Source organism: Eimeria acervulina, genomic scaffold, assembly GCF_000499425.1.
Source record: "Eimeria acervulina Houghton genomic scaffold, Eah_scaff186, whole genome shotgun sequence".
NCBI lineage: Eukaryota > Apicomplexa > Conoidasida > Eucoccidiorida > Eimeriidae > Eimeria > Eimeria acervulina.
This window is the reverse complement of record NW_013550094.1, coordinates 20200-40762: the sequence shown is the minus strand read 5'-3', so window position 1 is coordinate 40762 and position 20563 is coordinate 20200. Positions and strand designations below refer to the sequence as shown.

At 45.6% G+C, this 20563-nt stretch overlaps 3 protein-coding genes across 3 annotated transcripts; 1 reads left to right on the top strand and 2 right to left on the bottom strand.

Annotated features, from left to right (window-relative positions):
• Positions 1 to 3154: 3154 nt before the first annotated feature.
• On the bottom strand, positions 3155 to 7212 carry EAH_00024000 (GTP binding protein, putative; the record flags this gene model as incomplete). The annotated part of the gene is made up of 7 exons (XM_013396791.1): positions 3155 to 3314; positions 3641 to 3785; positions 4472 to 4592; positions 4996 to 5237; positions 5476 to 5716; positions 6368 to 6540; positions 7089 to 7212. 7 exons carry the CDS (start codon positions 7210 to 7212, stop codon positions 3155 to 3157), a joined length of 1206 nt encoding a protein of 401 aa, XP_013252245.1.
• Positions 7213 to 12472: 5260 nt separating this feature from the next.
• On the top strand, positions 12473 to 14575 carry EAH_00023990 (hypothetical protein, conserved; the record flags this gene model as incomplete). The annotated part of the gene is made up of 2 exons (XM_013396790.1): positions 12473 to 13903; positions 14144 to 14575. 2 exons carry the CDS (start codon positions 12473 to 12475, stop codon positions 14573 to 14575), a joined length of 1863 nt encoding a protein of 620 aa, XP_013252244.1.
• A 2797-nt stretch (positions 14576 to 17372) lies between these two features.
• Positions 17373 to 20318, bottom strand: EAH_00023980 (hypothetical protein, conserved; the record flags this gene model as incomplete). Its single annotated transcript, XM_013396789.1, has 1 exon — positions 17373 to 20318. The coding sequence occupies one exon, from the start codon at positions 20316 to 20318 to the stop codon at positions 17373 to 17375; it is 2946 nt and encodes a 981-aa protein (XP_013252243.1).
• Positions 20319 to 20563: the final 245 nt, after the last annotated feature.

Below are 20563 nucleotides of genomic sequence, written 5' to 3'. Positions count from 1 at the left end.
GGTAAAGTGACGGCGAAGGAGACAAGAGCTGTATATCGCTATGGCTTTTACTTAATTCAAATTGTTGTGGTGTTTTTGAGCTCATTCATTTTCCTATTTTCATAAATAACGGAAGTATTTGCCGTGTAGAGTTTCAGGCCGATGGATGGCTAGCAGCGGCTTCAGGCCCTTGCGGGCCAGACGTGCCCTTCCGTTTTTGTTAGGTGTTGTTCCCTCTTTCTTTGGTTTCCTCTTTATCTCCTTTTGTTTGTGTGTTGTTGAGAGAAAGAGGAGGAAAGGCCTCGCGCTGCGGCGCTGTTGTTGTTGTGGGTTTGCTGGCTGTTCAGGTGTACGTACGTACGCCTCGTTGAGCTGTCTTCCTCCCCACGTTGAAAAGATACAAAGCCAAAAAGACAAACTGAAAAGATTAAACTTTAAAGCAACAAAAAGAAGAAAAGGGATAAGGCGCTGCCTGGGCCTCTCTAGCTGTCGCGAAGGCAGGAGGAGCGACAGAGAAACCTTGAAAAGAAAGAGAGGCTGCTGGGGTGTATTAAATGAACTTCGTTAGTAAAGGTATTTGATTTCAATAAGAAAAACTACAAGCTACATAAAGCAAAGACAACAGGCAGCCGCTGCTGCAGTGTCTGTGTGAAGGAAGGCCGTTGGTAGGCCTTCGGGAGAGGGGCTTGCAGTCGCGCTGCTGCGTTGCTGCGGCTGCTGCTGCCCTTTGAGGGTTAATCAAGTTTTATTAGTGAACCCAAGATGAAAGAATTAAAGATCTACTTTGTTTCAACGCAATAGAAGGCATACAGATATCCTCGAGCTTACCACATGCACGGCTGGTGTATACTGCTGGGCCGCAGCCAAGCGCCGCTGCGCTGACTGTAAGCGGTTGGCCCCAATAAAAAGCAGTCTTCCTCATCACTTTACGATATTAAACAGCAATATTATCATTGTAAAAATAAAAGGAGATTTTTAAGCCTAGAATGCAGCAAAATAAAAACCAACATACAGAAATACAGCGCTACATCCACCGCCGCCGACGACGCTTGCCGCCTCTCCTCACAGCGGCAGCAAGCGAAAACAAACGAAAATGGAATATTTCAGCGTTCTTCTGCTTTTTGCAATAAAAAGAACGACTGAAATCTAAGAATTAATATAAAGTTAATCTAATTTCAAGACGCGCAGTTGCTGCGGCGCCGACAAGTTTTCGCAGTGCCGAAGCCCACCGAAGCCTCGTGCCTTCTTAGAGCATCTGAGGTGTGCAAACTCGAAGAAAAAGGAAAATGACCCTTTTAATTAAGCTTCTCTGGTCTTTTTAAAGCGTATTTCACTTTAAAAAGGATTAATGCAGCGCATTTTCTCCCTCGATACACTAACTACTGTAGGGGCGTCAAGGTGACCTTGCTACTCTTTGAATGCGCAGCTTCGCTGCCTCTCAGCAACAATGAAATTTCAACTCTAATAATAAATATTATATCTATTGTAAAGAAAACTATATAATTTGATGCATATGGGGACATTTGATGTGGAGGTTTTCTATGTTTGTGAGTCATTTCAGAGATACATATTTCATAAAGCTGGAGTATGTTTGCAGTCAGTTTGAATCTATAAGGCAGAAACGGATGATAATCTAAGTGCCCTTTCTCTATCTTCATCTGCTGAGGCCTTTGCTGGACGTGTTGCTGCCGCAGCTGCTGTTGCTGCTGCCGCTATTGCTGTTGTCGCAGGTGCTGTTGTTGTTGCTGCCTTGCTGCTAGCGCAACTTTTCTTGCTGGTGCTGCAGTTGTTGCTACTGTTCATAACTTCTTTCATCCTGTGTGTCTGGACAGGTGTACAGACAGCATCAAAAGTTGCTGGTGTGGAGCTGCATGCGCAGGACTCAGTAACAGGAAAGAGACAAAAAATACTGTATTTGTTCAACTAACCGATCCAGCCCCATCTCACGCAGCCTCGTGCATGCAGCAACAACCCCAGCAACAACAGCAACAACAGACGACAAAAACAAACAACGAGAAACAGAAACAAGCAGTAAAAGACAACAGTCTATAACAACGATAACAACGAAGTACCGACAGCTGCTATCAACATCGAACAACAACAGACAGCAAACAGCAAGGAACACACAAAACAACAACAGAATAAATGACGGCAAACATCTTTGCGGTTTGTTTGTCTCCGTTTGAGTTAATTTGCCAGTAGCAGGAGACAAACAAAGAGCAAAACAAAACTTCAGAGTTTCATTTAAAGGAAATAAATACAGCGTGGGCTAGATAAACTGCATTAAACAGCAGCAGACAGAAACTTCGTATCTCCTCAGGCCTTCCTCGCTGCAGCATTTTGCAGCTTGTTTTGTTGGTAAAGATATGGTTATTTAAGTATTTGGCGACTTAACAATTTATATGCATCTAAAAGTTTATATAAAATGCATGCATGCTAATCTTGAGATAAGAGGAACTACTCAGAAGGCACAAAAGCTGCCTGTTTGGTAGTACGTCAGTCAGTTCCATTGACTTATTTAATTTTTAATACCGTTACAACAGATTTAGTTAAAATTCGGTGTTAATAATAATACTTCCATGAGAGCTATTCTTGCCTACAAATAATGCGAAAAGCGTTGTTTGCAGAGGCTTGCAGGCAGCGCCAACATTTATATTATATTCAATTTACCAATCTTCCTATAGCTGCATATTTATATATCTCTCCCTCTCTCTCTATATATATATATATGTATGTTTATGTAAATGTATATGTATACGTATATGTATATGTATATGTATATGTATATGTATATGTATATGTATATGTATATGTATATGTATATGTATGTCTATATCTATATATCTATATCTGTGTATCTATATCTATATATATAAAATCCACATCTATATCTATACGTATATCTTTATATGTCTATGCATCTATGCCTATATCTATACCTATATATCGATATTTCTACATCTATATTTTTATCTATGAATATATACAACATTAATGAAGGTAATGCTGCGTCGGAAGAGCAGCGAAAGGTGAAGGGATGGTTTGATAAAGACGGCTCAAGGAAAACATGAAAAACTCTGCACCATTAGAAATATAAATATATAATACCAGAAAAGATACTTTAAAAGGTTTTAGAGAAGACAGTGTGTTTGCTTCGATCAGAAGAAAACAAGCTTCATACGATGACTAAAACAAGCTGAAGAAAGGCTTGTGCTGCTGCGGCAGCAGCATCGCAACAAAATGCGAAATGCTGCAGCGATATACCACCAAAGATGTCCCGCTGCTGCTGCTGCTGCTGCTGTTGCTGCTGCTGTTGCTGCTGCTCCTGTAAGGCTCTGGTGCAGCCCCCAAACACAACAACCCCTAAGGAGACATTTATTTCTTTCCGCTGTTTGTTACATTGAATTTAAAAAATATTATATCACCGTCCTCAACTACGTAGTCCTTCCTGCAGATCACAAGGCATTCAACAAATAATAAATGCGAATTAAAAGACAAGAAACAAAAGAAAAACATCAGAAATCAAGCTGAGAGATAAAATAAAGCAGATGCCGCAACAGCAACCGTGCATGCATAGGAGTTGTTTGCAGCAGGGATAGGCGTAATGGATATATTATATATTTTGACAAGAAAATGATAGACTTGCGGAGTCTCTTCTCACCCTTTTTGCAGGTATTTTCCCGCAGCTTTAACTGCATTTTCGCTGCCAAGCTCAACGAGGTCGCTGTATTTATATACCTCAGCACAAATAAAACCCCTTTCGAAATCCGTATGAATCACTCCAGCCGCTTGGGGGGCCTTTGTACCTGAACACAACAGCAGGGGAGAATCCTCCAGTACATTTAGAATTTTATGTTGTTTATTTCATTAAATACGCCGTCTCAAATTACTGTGCAGTTGCAAACTAAGAAATGTAAACACAAATGAATAAATCAACATACAGGTCTTCGCATACTTTGAAAACTCGGGACTTCAAAATCTCAGAATGGTTTCAGGTACAGTTCATGCAAACAGGCATATATATATATATATATATATATATATATAAAGGCGCATGCGTATTATATACATATATACATCATATATATAATGCACACACTTACATATGCATATATTATATATATTATTCCTATTCGACGGATAAATGGACTTCTACCACACATCGAAACGAAATAAGGAAACACGAAAAAGGGAAGGGGCTGTTCCGGGAATTGAACCCGGGACCTCTCGCACCCTAAGCGAGAATCATACCACTAGACTAAACAGCCGCCCTCATCTGCGTTCTTCAAAGAAGCTCGGATTAATTGCCTACAGTCTACCAATTAACTAATAATTGTTTGGAGGCAGAGGTGGAGAGGTGATGCTAAGATAAAATAGGAAGATAACCAATGAACTGTTTTCCTAATCATCTAATGAATGGTAATGCCGTTCTTTTGCATTTTTAAAAGAGAAAAAGAGCAAAAGATACGAGACTTATGGAGATATGTCTTACCTGCACGAATTGTCCAGCACTTCACCTCGTCCTCCCCACAGGTAAAGAAATGGATTAAATGCAACGCATGATAACCGGTCTGGATAATCTTGTCTAGCATGCTCTTAGAAGCCCCACTGCTCTGCAAACAAAAGCCAAAAGGAGCAAAGCAAACAGGCATATCAGAAGGCAAATCGACAACCAAGCTGCTTCCCCGTTTTTTAGGTGTTCAAGCTGTCATGTGTACTTGGGGGTTTTTTGTTTGTTTGGCTTGTAAAGGAACAAAATATGGATACAAGAAGCATATACACAAACGAGCAGAGAAAAGGAAGCAAACAGACGGACGACGCAAAGCTTATAGAACAAATAAACAGGAAAAAGATGAAGACGAGAAGGCAGCATCAGGCCCCAACCCCTCCACATCCAAGCCAACAGAAAAGCAACACTGGCTAAATTAAAAGTAGAATTGAAAAGATGTCGCAGCTGCCCTCATTGAGATGTCTGTACACCGCAGAAGAGGTATTTTTTTTCCTTCGTCTTTGTACCTTGATGTAATTCTCTCTCGCCTCATCGTCTGGCAGTTCAGCGAGTTTATTTTCAAAGACAGCAGAGTAGGGAATGATGGGTCCCTGTACGTTTTCCTGGACCCAGGCATGTATCTTTGCTAGCCATTTGTTCTTCTGTCGAATGAAATCTTTTTCACTCATGTTCACCAAGTAGACGACCGTCTTAGCAGTTAGAAACTGATATTCATTTAAAATCTCTACCTCTGCCGCCTTCCAGTTCCCTGCAGCAAGGCATCGCAAAGAAGAAAAAGCGCAAAAAAAGAAAACGTGAGGCCTTCGAAGGGGCTCATCTACAAACAACTCCACTTGACCCCAGACAGCAGCACCACAGCAGAGGAAGGAGGGAAGCCGGCAGCAAAAAGAAAAGACGAACAACACAGACAGGAGGAGACAGCTGGATATTGAGACTCTTGTAGCAGTAAGAGGGAGACAATGCAGCTTTTTGCTGCCTTTCCTTACCCTGCTGCACCCACTTCCCCTCCTCTAGCAGCTTGATCACAGCCTGCAAGACCTCTTCTTGCAATTTTTTTGCCTTGTCTGCTGCCTTCTGCTGTCGAGAGGATTTCTGAGCGTCTTCCAAAAGACGCTGAGCCCGTTCTAAGTCTTTTAAACGCAGCTCTGATGAAATTGTATTTAAGTCCTTCACAGGGTCTACTTCTCCCTCACTGTGAACCACCTCCTCGTCAGCGAACGCACGCACCTGCACCACCAAAACCAGCAGCAGCAGCAGCAGCAGCAGTAGCAGCAAACCTAGCAGCAATCGTAATAATAGAGAAGCAGCAACAGCAGCAACGAAAGTACTAGCAGCACCAAAAAGAAATGCGCCGAAGCGCAGGAAGACAATTACACATACACCACCCTTCGGAGACAGGACAGTCTCTGAAGGGACAGACAAGGGGAGACAGGCAAAAGGAGACAGACAGCTCACAACACACAAGTAGCTGGGGAGACACTCAAGAGAGACAAACGAAGAGAGGGCGGAATAGAGGGAGAGATTTAAAAGAGCCACTACAGAGACAAAGACAGAGAAAGCTGCAGACACAACCACAAATGACAACTGTAGAAATGAAACAAGCAATCAGATGGGGACAGCTGAACGGCTCAGTTATAGAAAGGAGGCAAACAAACAAACAAACAACCACTGACAGAGACACCCGGAGAGCCCCTGAACTGTAGAGACAGGCAAAGAACAAACAAACAAAAGAACAGCCAAATAACCAATACACCGCCAAACAAAAACAAACAAGCAAAAAAACACATAAGCAAACGAAACAACAAACAATCAGCAAGCAATTAAACAAGTTATAGCCCTCCGAATGCTTCTTTTCAGCTGCATTTTAGTGTTTCTTACAACATGAAAAATGCCGTCTACAGCCTGAATATGAGAGAGAAAAGCATTACCAAGTCCCTCCCCTTTGTGAGCCCCAGGCACAAGACCAGCGATATCAAAAATAGATAAAGTGGCAGACACTTCGCTCTTCGGCTTAAAGTGGCCGCATAACCACCGAAAACGATCATCAGGAACTGTACAGACACCCCAACAACAACCACACGCAAAACAATTCATGCATGCATGCATGCACGAAAGAAAAGAAATATATTTCATCTTTCTATTTGCCCCGTGAGGTGTCAGTGGAGTTGTTGTTCTTTTTTATTTTTCCTAAGTGCATGAAGGGCTTATTAGGGGCTTTCTGCTATCATTTAAACAATTTTCTTCGCCCTTTAATACTCTGTAATATCTGAATAATACTACACATGGATTTGAAACAGATCTGCTGATGGTGATGTTCTAATGGATGCGAGTCTGAAGAATTATCTGCGGTGTTTACTTTGTTCACTTTAATAAACAAACTGCAAACATCATAAACAAAAAGACAAACAGAAAGACAAACGAACAAACAAACCACCAAACAAACAAACAAGCAAACACACAAATAAATAATCGAAACAAACAAAACAAGCAAACAAGACAAAGAAAGCAAACAAACGGATAGACAAGCAAACAAACAGACAGACAGGCAAATAAACAAATAAATAAATAAATAAATAAGCAAGCAAGCAAACAAACCTACCGTTCATGCGTGCCTCATGGGGGTCGATAGTACAGAAGGGGTAATTCTCTGCAGGTACGGATTGTTTGCACAACAAATTAAATGTGGTGCTCTTTCCTACATTAGGGAGGCCAACCATCCCCATTTTCAAGGTATTTCGGGGTCTGTACACCCCACAAACAGCACAAAGCCCCCCACCAGCTGTACATACACCTCAGTGCGAGTAGAAAAGAGACATTACAGTAAAAGAAATAAATCCAGGGAGGAAACAAGTAATACTCTCATGAAGAGAAGTAATAAAGGGGGAAATGCTTTGAATAGATTGAATGAATGCAAAGAACGGAAAGACAAACAACAATGTAAGACAATGATATTTAGATGGATTTAAATGGCAAAACAACAAAAACTAAACCCTAAACCCTCGCAATAAAAGAACAGAACATAAAACATTAATAATTAAAGAACAAAACAAAACAAAATAACGAAGATTAAATAACAAAACAAAAAACAATGGAGCTGAAACATTGTGCCGAGGGACAGCAACTGCATAGAAAGGGGAAAATAAACACAAAGAAATCATTCCTAAGCAAAACAACAAAACAAAAAAAATGGTGTTCGTAGAATAAAGAAGAAGAAGTGATGATATTTGAGGGGAAAAACAAAGCAAGAACACGATTATTAAAGAACAAAACTAGACAAAAACAATGAGGGAGATTAAACAATAAAAAACTAAAAATAACGGATTCCACAAAACAAAAAATTTAAACCAACGATGTTTTTTTTATAAATAAAGCAACGCAAAACAGTGCATATTAAAAGAAAAACAACACGAGACAATGCAGTTTTAAACAACATATGACGTATGCACTTGCCTGCCTAGCAGAATCTTTTCCTCCACTTCTTCTTTCTTCTTCGGCGCCATTTGCCCTTGAAGACGAACAAAGCAGCAGCACACAGCTCTAATATATCTTTTAAACGAATAACCCTAAGCCTGCATCTGCACTTAAGAAGAATTAAAAGAAAAAATTAAACAGAGCCCAAAGAGAAAACCTTCTTCTGGAGCTATATTTTAGCCTCTCGGGTTCTGACTGCCCTTATAGACTTTGTAATTATCCGTTGAGTAGTGAACAGTAAATAAATGAAAAAAGAAATAAAGGAATAATGAGCTCACTTATGCTGTTATAGCTATGCACGCTTTGTTCTCTTGAGAGTCCCCTTCGAGTGTATGTACAGCTGAAGAGATGCGGAGACACCGCAGCTCAGGGGCCTATTGGGTGCTAATTAAATTGTTCAAACTCTATTTATTATAAACCAGACGCAAACAGAGTAGCAATAGGAACAAAAAAAAGAGACAACGCATGCAACCCCACACAGCCCCCTCCCTTTTCCTCGTTGCATGCGTATCTACACTTGTAGAGTTCCCATAGTTATCTCTTTTTCTTTTTTAATTATTTAAATTAATTTATATATTTATCTCCTTCAAATCCTTTCGTTGTCTTGAGAAACAACTATTTACTGCAAGCCTCACCCCTCCCCAGAGCAGCGCCTGCCGGTGTATGCCCTCAGCAAGCAGTCTTTTTATAAAGCATTTATAAAATCTATTTGCGTTTATCGTTTATTTTATTCCAGGACTTTAATGATTAAAAGAGGAGGGTTTGGTCTAAACAGCAACAAACCACAGAGAGTGCGGAGGCCCCCTGCTGCAAGTCCCGCTGTTCTCTTAGCAGAGAAGAAAAAATTTTAGTAGGAGACGCAGCAGAGGAGAATAAATTAAATAAGAGGTGCAATATAAAATAAATAAGTGCAATAAGACCCGCATCAAACACGAAAAAACAAAAATAAGAGTTTTATTCGTTTACTTAACGTATAATAAATAATAATAAAAAGGCAGCTGTGCCCGCCCCCCCTCAGTTTCCAAGAGTTATCTGCACAGTAGCAGCAGATGAGCCTGGGGAAGTTGCGGACAGAAGGCGGCAAATTCTCTGATGGGTTGCAGCATGCTTTGCTACAACTGCTGCTGCAAGGCTTCCATGGACGCCAGCATAACCAAGTCATACCTGATGGGCGAGTTAATATTGTAGGCAATTGTTGAACACTTTCGATGACCTCACTCTCCAGCCTGAATGCAATGTAATTGCTCGCACTAACGTCGGAGACAGTATACTTCATCTACTCCTCCACTCTCAGGCAAACAGCGCAGCCCCTCGAGGACCTGGCTATCTTACAAAGAATGGCTGAAGCGAAGGAAAGGAGCTTGGGAGACGTTCCATAGATCCGAACAAAGAAGAGGAAAAGCAAAATGATGGAGGCAAGAAAGAATGGGGGAAACATCGACAGCTGCTGCTTCTCCGATTGTCTTACTCTGCTCCCTGCATGCGTGCATCTCGCTGCTGCAAGCACAATCAGTGGCGCGGCCGTTGACAGTGTGCAGCGTTCAGTGCTGTGCGACCGAGGTTGGGTGGCACCGTTTCGTTCGAGCTTCCTTACCCAACGAAAAGTACGTGGTGAACAGCACCCACCAACAAACATCATTGTGGGCTTGGGGAAGCCTCACCATCCCCAAAGCCTGAAGCATAGCCCGAAAAAATAGGGAAAGGGGAAGGGCTGAGCGCGGTGGAGCCGAGGTAGAAGGCGGGGTACAAATCGCAACAGAAAAGGGTTAGGTTAAAGGGTTAGAGCTGGAGAGTTCGTATAGATGGAGATATAACCCGCCACGCATCCTGTAAGCCGACGAGGGCGCTTAGATGCTCCAGAGGAATTGATTTTCACAATCAAGTCTCAGAAACCTACGCGGACTCGCTGTCTGTACGTCGCACCTTCGCGTCGTAGAGGAGATTCGTGCAGAGTGCACGATCGTGCTTTCGTGCGCATTGGTGGAGTCAACACAACAGTCTAACGGGTGATCAGCTCCTTTTGGTGGCTTTCTATGGGCTACTAAGCAAATGAAAGTCTTTACGTTTCTTTGGAATGTACCGGGCGAAGGGAACGGAAAGCTTTCGTGTCCAGCCCTTTGTAGAGCCTTAAGGTTTCTACGGGGATGTGGACGGAGATCTCAGTGGATTTCATAGTGGGTCTATCATTAGGTGGCATTCATGGCGGTTTAGATAGAGTCAGCCACTATGCTCACTCCACCCTTCGTCAGAGTTGAGCGACAGCAGAGGGAGTGGCATAATTCTTTGAGTAATGTTTTGGAAGCTCTACAGCATTCCTGAAGGCATCATTACTGACAGGGGGCCGTAGTTTGTTAGTTCTTCTAGCATAAATTCATCTCACGGCTTAATACCAACAATAAAATGGCCACAGCGAACAACTAGCCGAAGCCCCGGGGTCCAACTAAACGCACCAAGCGCATGCATGTGCACTGTTTACCACTCTACACTCAACACGACTCATCACCATTGCTTGATTTCTTCCCTCTTGTAGAATGACTTCATTATACAGCAGTGCACACCTCTACCCTTTGCTCTCCGGCCTCCTTGGTGTATACAGAAACAATGTGCAATGTATCTTACCAGACGTTGAACCTGGTTGTTGGAATCCAGCCCCCGTTATGCATGAGCTTGTCGAGCTGAGCTCCATACACATCCTGCAGCAGCAAAGGAGTGCTTAAAGTAGGTGCATGAAGACCAGACATGAGAGCCCAACAATCGACGTTCGCCGAACAGTTGCAGCCCCGGTCGCTGGCATGAAGCAATCCGTCAAGGAGACTTGCAAGAGTCTTTCTTGACTCACCGGCTAAAACTACATGCGTGCGCATGCATTGGTTGGAGTAAAGCTGGGCCGTGCACACCTTTTGCAGATTAACAGACTCGACCGAATACCTTTTGCTGCTCATTGTTCGGTCTCGTCTGTTGCTCTGCGCCCGTCCCTCTACCTATGTGTAGCTAGACTGTGCCGCCGGCAAGACTTTTATTCCTTCACATTCTTGGGGAGGGGCCCTCTCCGTGGCTGGCTGGGCGCCTGCCCCTAGCAAGCACCAAAGTTTTGCTTCCGCAGCGGCTTACCGCATTTAATAAGATTGGGTTGACCCGCATCAACTAGGTGCTCTCAACCCAGATGCATAAAAGAGGGAGCCTTACTGGCCTGGAGCAGGCCCGTGAAGCAGCAGCAGCATCTTGTGGTCGGCAGCAGCAGCAACAAAAATAAGCGACAACTGCAGACGCCGCTCGTTGTTCGCTATCCTTAGAATCTTTTTCTCTTCTTTCCTCTGTGACTCTTTGCTTCCAAGGCATAAGAGCGCATGCCCTGCTTGAAGGAAGGCCCGGAGGAAGCTCAGGCGCAGCAGGGCCCGTTTGGGGTTCGTATGTGCATTTCTACCCGGATCCAGACTGGTTTTCATGAAGGCGTTTAGGCCCGTAACAATAATAAACAGGGTAAGTGCATGCAGAAAAGAGGGCTTGTTTGTGTTTGCCAGTGGGGTCGCCTTGCAGCAGGAGATGCAGCTACGTGCGCTGTAACTCAACCCACGCCCACCCCTTTGTTTGCCAGACCCAGGCAGTTGCGCAGCTGGAGCCAGGACATCTGGAGAGTTGAGGGGAGGCTACCTACATTTACGAAGAAACTCTTTTCATTGCTTTTATTGTTTTGACTCTGCTGCACCTCACGACTGCTCCCCGCAGCGATCGAGGGCTAGAGGTAAACTTGAAGCACAGCTTGCTTCCTCTCTGCTGCAGATGCAGCTGCTGTAGCTGTTGCAGGTGCAGTTTTTGCAGCTTTGGCTGCTGCTTCTGCTGCTGCTGCAGAAGCAAACGCTGCAACAAGCTTTGAATATCTTCGTTAGTGGCTGCTCGTTATTCGCTTCTCTCCATCTAAGAGGCATTTTAATTCCTCAGTGTGATTTAACTAACTAAAATAATAACAAAAATGAATACATTTCTTTATAACTTAATTAATCAACCTGCAGTGGCTGTTTATACAGCTGGTCTGGGGGCCCCGCACAACCCTAACCCCCCGATGGGTGGGGGGCCCCCTGCTGCCGACTGTGTTGTTATGCAGCAGTTTATAGGGGGAAAAGAGAAAAAATGATTAATAATATCTTTTAAATGTTGAATTGGCTTGAGCAAAACAAATTAACTTTGTTTTATTTATTTGTTTTCGAGGGTTTCCACTCCGCCTCCGCCTTCACCTGCACTGCAAACAACTACCACCCCCCTTACGATTGTTTGCATTCTGTGCATTCTTTGTCTATTTCTTTTTGTCTTTCTTTGCTTTGCTCTTTTATTTAATCGCTCTGGCTTCTTCTCCTAATCCTTATTATTCTTCTCTTTCTTTCTTCCCAGACCCTTCTCGTCATTTTGTCTCTTTCTTTGTCCTCTACTGAGCCTTGGCCTCCATACATTTGTTCATTTGCCGTATACTTTAGGGTTTAGGGTTTAGGGTTTAGGGTTTAGGTGCTGCACATCACCATGCAAGGGCCCCCTGCCCCCAAGCGGCTGAGGGCCCCCTCTGACTGTCCTCCCCCCCCACACAAACGCCGCTGCAGCGCTCAGAGCCCCGAAGAGGGGCTCATAGATTCTGTAGAGGGGCCCCTAAGCGGTACTGAGGGGCCCCCAGCCCCTACAGAGGGGCCCCTAGGGTCTAATGGGGGGCCCTTAGGGTCTGTTGAAGCCTCGCCGGGTGTGGGGGTGCGGGTAGGTGTAGATAATGCAGAAAGAAGCAGCTTTGCTGCTGCTGGGGGCCCCCAAGAGGAAGCAACAACAAGACCTCTTCCCTTCTCACAAGTGATGTACGACAGACTTTCTTCTGGGGCCTATTTGCTGCAGCTGCTGCAGCACGTGCTGCGGCAGCGGCTGAGAGCAGCACTTAGGGGCGAGCTTCATAAGATAACTTTAGGAGCCCCCAAGACACAACAAAAGAAGCAGAGTGGGTTTATCCCCTCGCCAGCAGTTGAGTCCTTATTGAGGGGTGAGAGCGCTGCTGCTGCTTCGTTACGAGCCCGCAGCAGCGGCAGCAGCAGCAACAGCAGCAGCGATGCCTCTGTGGAAGGCGTAGCTGGAGCACTTGCAGCAAAGCTGATGTGCTGTCTGCAGCTAAAGGAAAAGAGCAGCGTTTTAGTGATGGGGCCGCGAGGCTCCGGAGCAACAACAGCTGTTGAGTGTGCCTTGCGCTTCGTGCAGCAGCAGCAGCAGCAGCAGCAGGAGCAGCAGCAGCTGCGTCGTTTGCTAGTGGTGCGTGTGAATTGCTCTTTGTATGGGAGCGACACGGAGATACTGCAGGGCATTGTGCGGCGTCTGTGCAGCTGTTTAGGGCAGCAGCAGCTGCTGCAGCAGCAAGAGCTGCAGCAGCAAGGCAGCAGCTTCGGGGATTGGGCTCGACGGCTGCGGAGTTTGTTGATAGACAGCTGCGTTGCTTTGGGGTTTGCAGTGGTAGTGGTATTAGACAGGGCTGAGGTTTGCTGCTTGTCTTCTCGTGAGCGTAGCAGCAGCAGCGGCGCGCTGCAGCAGCAGCAGCAGCTGCTGCTCTACACTCTCTTCGATCTGCAGCACGGAGAAGGGCTGCATATTTTCACGCTTTGTTTGTCTCCTGTTGCTGATCTCCCTGACTTTATGGAGAAGAGGATAAGAAGCCGCTTCACAATGCAGAAGCTGCTGCTTTCTGCTGCTGCTGCTACGCCGCAGCAGCTCCTCGGCTTCATTCGTAATAATCTGCTTAGCGTACAGCCGCAAGACCTGCTGCTGCAGCAGCAGGAAGCACAACCACTCCCAGCTGCAGCAGGTGCAGCAGCAGATGCAGCAGCAGATTCAGCAGCAAAACAAAAGGATAAGCAAATTGCCTCCCGCTTCATACAATCTTTTAATGCGGCTCTTGATAAAGAACTCTCCGATCCAAGCTTCATCGTAAGCTGCTGCTGCTGCTGCTGGTCCTTAGTCTTGCTGCTGCTGCTCTGCTTCCTTCTGCTGCTGCTGCTGTTGTTGCTGCTTCAACTCGTCAGCCTGTCCCTGAGCACACCTGATCCACGGAGTTTTGGTGGTGGTGGTGGTGGTGCTGCTGCAGCAGCAGCAGCACGAGTTGTTCCTGGAGCTACGCACGGATAATTGCTGCTGCTGCTGCTGCTGCTGTGGTTTATGTGCTTCTAGGCTGCATGCGGGAGGGCGTTGGCTTTGGGGCGAAACCCCCGCTGCTTTTTAGTTGCTGCTGTTCGCCCGTTGCTGCTGCTGTCTCCTCCGTTGCCGCAGCTAGCAGCAGCAGCAAGCCGTGCTGCTCTGGGGGCCCCCGAGGCCCCTGAGGCCCTCTCTCCTATTCATTCGCCTCTAAGGCATGCAGAGCAGCAGCGCAGCGCCTGCAGAGAAGGCGCTGCTGCTGCTGAACTTGAGCAGCAGCAGCAGCAGCAGCAGGAAGAAGAGCGACTGAAAATCTGCGCTGATGCTATCAATCCACGCAAAGTAAGCAGGGCTAGCAGCAGCAGCAGCAGCAGCAGAAGCAGCAAAAACAGCAACGACAAAGGAGATAAGAGCAGAAGCAGCAGCAGCAGACCTGCGCCTCTCACCCCTCATGCATGCGCCTGCTGATTGCAAGCAAGCAGAATTAATCAGTCTTCTTTGTTTATTTAATTGTGTTTGCTTGTTTGTTTGTTTGTTTGTTTTGTTTGCCTCTGCAGCCTTGTTATGCTTTCTTTTTTGGTTTGTGTAGTCTCCTCTATTTGTTTATTTGTCTCTCTTGTTTGTTTGTTTTGCTTTTTTCGTTTGTTTGTTTGTTTGTTTTGTCTGTTTGTTTACCTTTGTTTGTTTATCTTTGTTTGTTTATCTTTGTTTGTTTTATGCTGAAGTTTTACTTTTGTCTGTGGAAGGCTGTTTGTTTTCTTTTGTTTGATTTTTTAGTTTTGTTTGTTTGTTTGTTTGCTGTTTGTTTGTCTCTGTTTGTTATTTTCTTTGTTTGTTTGTTATTATTTATTGTGTTTATTTTATTTTATATGCTTTTTATCTTTATTATTGCGTTTTGTTTGTTTGTCTTTGTTTGTTAATATATTTATTATTTTATTTTATTTTATTTTGTTTTCTTTGTCCGTGCATCGTTGTTTATATCTTTATTGCGTTTTATTTGTTTTGTTTATTTGTCTTTGTTTATATCATTTCCTGTTTTCTTTTCTTTGTTTGTTTATTTATATTTAATGGTGCCTCTATGTGGTTTATTTAATTTGTTTGTTTGTCTTTAATTACTCGCGCTTTCATAGTATTATTATCTTTGTTTGTTTGTCTGTATTTATTAAATCTATATTACTTTATTTTCTTTATTTGTTTGTCTTTGTTTAATACCTGTATATTACTTTATTGTCTGTGTTTGTTTGTCTTTACTAAGGCAATCGAAGAGGAGGAGACAGCTCTATTTCAAGAGCTGTCTCTTGCAGAGCATTTGCTGTTAGTCTCTATGGCTCGTCTACACCGAAGGAGAGTAATACCTAAGACATTTGCTGCTGTTTTAGCAGAAACTGCAGGTTTCTATAAGCTGCATAACTCAAGAAGAAGACCTATATCCTCTCCTGTAATAAACCCTAAACCCTAAACCCTAAACCCTCGTTGATTCTCTGGGGCATCGGGATTTGTTTGTTTCTTTTTGCTTGATTGATGTTTGTTTGTCTAATCAGGCTTGTCTCTTTCTTTTGTCTCTTCTTGCTTCATCCTCTGTCTATCTCTTGTGCTTCTCTTTCTTACTCTCTCTATTTCTCTCTCTCTCTCTCTCTCTCTCTCTCTCTATATATATATATATATATATATATATATATTCTATATTTGTGTCTCTTTGTCTCATATTATATCTTTATATGCGTACCTTTATTTTTATCTGGTTGTTTGTCTTTGTTTTTTTCTGCTTTTGTTTGTACAGAGTTTGCGGCTATCTTTCTCTCGCCTTCATTTATTAGGTTTAATAGAAAAATGTTTCTACAGCTACAGCGACTTAGGAAGTGCTGCTGCTGCTGCTGCTGCTGCTGATTTTCGTGGGTCTTTCTTTCTTCCTTTTAAATTCCCTGCACATGAGCGGTAAGTTGAGCTGTCTATACACCCCAATAATCTATTAAGAATGAATAATAATAAACAATAAATAATAATAAACAATTGAGAATAAACAGTAATAAACAATAAATAATAATAAACAATTAAGAATAAATAACAATGAACAAAAAATACAATTAATACAATATATAATAAACAATTAATAATAAAGACTAACAAACGATAAATATAATAGATACACAATAAACAATAAAGACTAATGAACAGTAAACATTGTCTAAAGTATCTATAAATACTTTTAAAAATATATTTTAATAAACAATTAAAGATAAAGAGGAATATATAATAAATAAAATTAATAAACATTTAATAATAAACACCAAACAAAGTACAATAAACAGCAAATAACTGATGCTATACAATTAAGAATAAACAAAAAAAACAAGAGGTAATAGGAAATAAAACATAAACAACAAACAGCAACAAGTAGACAATAATAAACAAATTTTAAAATCTTGATAAAGAATAAAGAATAAGGAGTAAAGAATTTATAAAGAAGAAACAATAAATATAAAAAGAAAAATAAATAATGCAGGATAGAGATTAAGTGATAATCAATAGACAGCAAATAATAAAAATAAAACCTCAGTGAATAAATTGCCAAGAGATAAACAAAGATATAAAGAGAAAGCATATACATGTCTATATATATATATATACATATATATATATATATATATATATATATACTTGCTCCTGCAGCAGCAGCAGCAACACTATTAGCAACAGCAGCCACAATATGAACAGCAGCAGCAGCAGCAATATTAGCAGCAGCAGCAGGTGTTGCTGTTTGCGTGTGTTTGTCTCAGCTACGCCTCTTGCATTTCTTCTTTGGGAGTGCCGAGCGATTTGTGTGTTTGGCTGCGTTCGCAGTCCTTTAGCAATTGAAGCTGCCTATACACCTCAACTGCTCACTGTATACACACGGGCGGGCATACAGCCTGTGGGGTGTACAGACAACTGAGCTGCATGCAGCAGCAAACAGAGCCAGCAGCAAACGCATGCACATTCCAAACGGGGGCCCCCTCGACTGCTGCAGCAGCTGCACAGTCAAGGGGGGGCCCCGATCAACAACTGTTTAAACAAAGGGTTTTTGGTGTTAATACTTTAGCTGCTGCTGTTGCTGTTGCTTCTATTGTTGCTGTTGCTTCTGCTGCTGTTATTGCTGTTGCTGCTGCTTCTACTGTTGCAATCGCTGCTACTGCTTCTGTTACTGCTGCTGCTGCTGGAATGGCTACTGCTGCTGCTGCTGTTGTTGTTTCTAATGCTGCTGCTGCTGTTGTTGTTGCTGCTGCTGCTACTGGGCGTAGCTGGTAGCTGCTGCTCCATAGTCGAAGGAAGCCAACGGGAAGCCGCCGCATCTGCTGCAGCGCCGCAGCTCCAGCAGCAGCGAGCCTTCAGGTCCCCGTGCCATACGAACTTTGCTGCTGCTGCCATTGCTGCTGCTGCTGCTGTGGGTGTCTAGACAGCTGCAGCGGCAAGCTGACGGCACGTGGAGGCTCCACATACACTCCGGGGAGACAGGCTTAAATTCACTGTCTGCTGCTATCCTTGTATGGCCCTGCAGCAACTGCACCTGCTGCTGCTGCTGCTGCTGCTGCTGCAGTGCAGCGCTTTTCATCTCCTTAAAGCGTCCAAGGGCAGTGCCTCCATTTATTTGCTGCAGGCGCGGCTGTAGCTGCCCTGTGCATGCGTTTGCTGCTGCTGCTGCATGCACTGCTGCAGCAGCAGGGTCTTGGGGTGAATGCCGCAAGGGGCCCCCAGCAGCAGAAGGGGGGGGGCCCCCTGGGCTTATATGAGGCAAAGAGAGCTGCAGAGGGCCCTTTAAGGAGGCATTGCCTTCAGAGGGCCCCCGAGCTCCCCAACGGTGCTGCTGCTGCTGCTGCTGCTGCTGTTGCTCCTGTTCCTGCTGCTGCTCCTCCTGCTGCTGGCTTTCCGTAGAATGCCGCAGTGCTGCTGCTAAGGGACCGACGCAGAGACGCCAGCGGCTGCCCTGAGGAGAAGCTGCTCTTGCTGCAGTGCCTCCATCCGCGTGAGGAAGCCTGCTGCTGCTGCTGCTGCTGGGCTCCATGCGCTTCACCAGGGGCCCTTCGCGCAGCAACGGCAGAGCAGCAGGGGCCCCAGGAGTTGCGAAGCGCGCTGCTTCTGCTGCTGCTGCTGTCTCCACTGCTGGTGCAGTGTAGAGGCCTTCCTGGCGACTAGAAGGAGAGCCAAGGGATATTCCTGTTGCTGCTGCACCAGCCTGTCCTGCTGCTGCTGCTTCTGCTGCTGCTGCTGCTGACGGGCCCCACTTGAGGGGCCCTATGGAGCGCCTGAGGGGCTGGCGGTCGCAGACAGCCAGGGAGCCCCCTGCTGCTGCGGAGGACTGCAGCAGCTGCAGCTGCTCTGCTGCAGCGGCAGCAGCTGCTGCTGCTGCGGGCTTGGTTGCTGCTGTTGCTGCTGCAATTCTTGCTGCTTCTGCTGCCTCTGCTGCAGCAAAGATTGCTCTTTCATGCGCGCCAAGAGAAGTAAATCCCCTGTGGGCCCCCCTCTCTATCCGCAGCAGCGCTGATTGCCTCAAGCTTTGTGTCTCTCCAGGTTCTCTTCTTGCTGCAGCAGCAGCAGGTGCTGCCTCCCCTTCTGCTGCTGCTGTTGCTGTTGCTGCAGTTGGCGCTGGTACTGGTGTTGGTGGTGGTCTCGGTGTTGTTGCTGCTGCAGGCGCTGCTGCTGCTGCGGGTGCTGCAGCAGCAAGGAAGCTGTTGCTGCGCTGCTCCTTGAAGCTGGCAGCAGAAGGAGACACAGCAGCAGAAGGCAGCAGCAAGTCTGCTCTTTGATTAAGGGGAAGAGCCCCAGCAGCAGCAGCAGCAGCAGCTGGACCCACCGCCCACGATGCTGCAGCAGAAGAACGAGAAGAAAAACTCCGAAGTGATGCAGTCGTCTGCTGCGCAGACACCCTCCTGCTGCCTGTTGCTGCTGTTGCTGCAGCAGAAGCAGCAGCAGAACCAGCAATGCCAGGAGAAACAGCAGGAATATGTCGCTCTTCGAGTCTGCTGCTGCTGCTCCTGTGGCTGCTTCTGCTGCCGCCGCTGCTTCTGTTGCTGCTGCCAGCAACGGCAGCAGCGGCAGCAGCAGCAGTAAGGTGCCGCTGAGGCTGCAGCAGGGAGCGGGAAGGCAGCACCGGTAGCTGCTGCTGCTGCGGTGCTGCAAGAGAAACTAGTTTGTCAGCAGGTGGATATTGAATACCCAGAGATAGCGGGTTTGCTGCTGCATCGCCCAACTTCTTTGCTGCTGCTGCTGCTGTTGCTGCTGCTGTATCTCCAGGGGTTCTTGCTGTTGCTCTCTCTGCAGTTTTCAGGCCCCAAGAGGAGACAGAAGAGATCACCTCGCGGCGGCTGCGGCATGGGCGCTGCAGCACAGGATCTGCTGCTGCTGCTGCTGCCTCTGCCGTTGCTGCTGCTTCTGCTTCTGCTGCTACTGCTTCTGCGTCCTCGACGCCGAAGAGCTGTTGCCGCCCCGCAGCGGCAGCAGCAGCAGCAGCAGCAGCATTAGGAGACAGAGAAATATTTTTTATCCCATGAGGACTGAGGGGGAGTCCGCACGCTGGCGGCGCACTTGATCCAGCAGCAAACCTCCCGTCTGCTGCTGCTGCTGCTGCTGCTGCTGCAGGGGGGGATATGAGGTGCCCTTCTGCAGTGCGAGGAGAGCGGGGATGAAGTGAAGCAGCAAACTGCTGCGGACTGAGAGCAGCAGAAGCAGAAAACAACTCTCGAGAAGCATCAGAGTCTCTTGCCTTTAAGAAGTCTCTCAACGGGACAGAAGGAGACAGGGAGACATCAGGAAGCTGCAGCAGCGGCTCCTCATCGTCTTCTTGCTCCTGCTGCTGCTGATGTTGCTGCTGCTGCTGCTGTTGCACAGCTTCGCGAGGAAACGAGAAGAGGAGGTCCCTAGACACCTGAGCTGCAGCGCGCTGCCTCTGTCGCTGCTGCAGCAGGTGCTGCTGTTGCTGCCTTACAAGCATTTGGTGCTGCTGCTGCAGCAACTTCTCCTTCTGCAGCAACTGCTGCAGATCAACTGGATGCTTATCTTCTTCCTGCTCTTGCAGCAGCAGCAGCGGAGCTTCATCTTCTGCTGCATGGTTGCGTTTATACATATAGGGTATATCGGCAAAGCTGCTAGAGGCCTCCCCCCCTTTCTCAGAGGAGAGGGGGCCCCCGGGGGGCCCCTGGGGGCCCCTGCTCCCCACAGGTCGGACTCCTTTTGGCATCTGTGGGGTGGGAGTCGGTGTTGGGATCGGGAGGCGATCCCAGACGATCCCGTACGATCCCAGACGATCACAGCGCGTGGCTGTGGTTTCTCTTGCTGTAAGAAGGGGAGACAGGGGCTGGCAAGCGCTGAAAGAGTAAAAAATAAGTTTAATTTAATAAAGACAAATAATTATAATGAGACTTATTTCTATTTATGAGATAAACCGGAAGAGGTGGTCGGGGCCCAGGGGGGGTTGGTGTTACA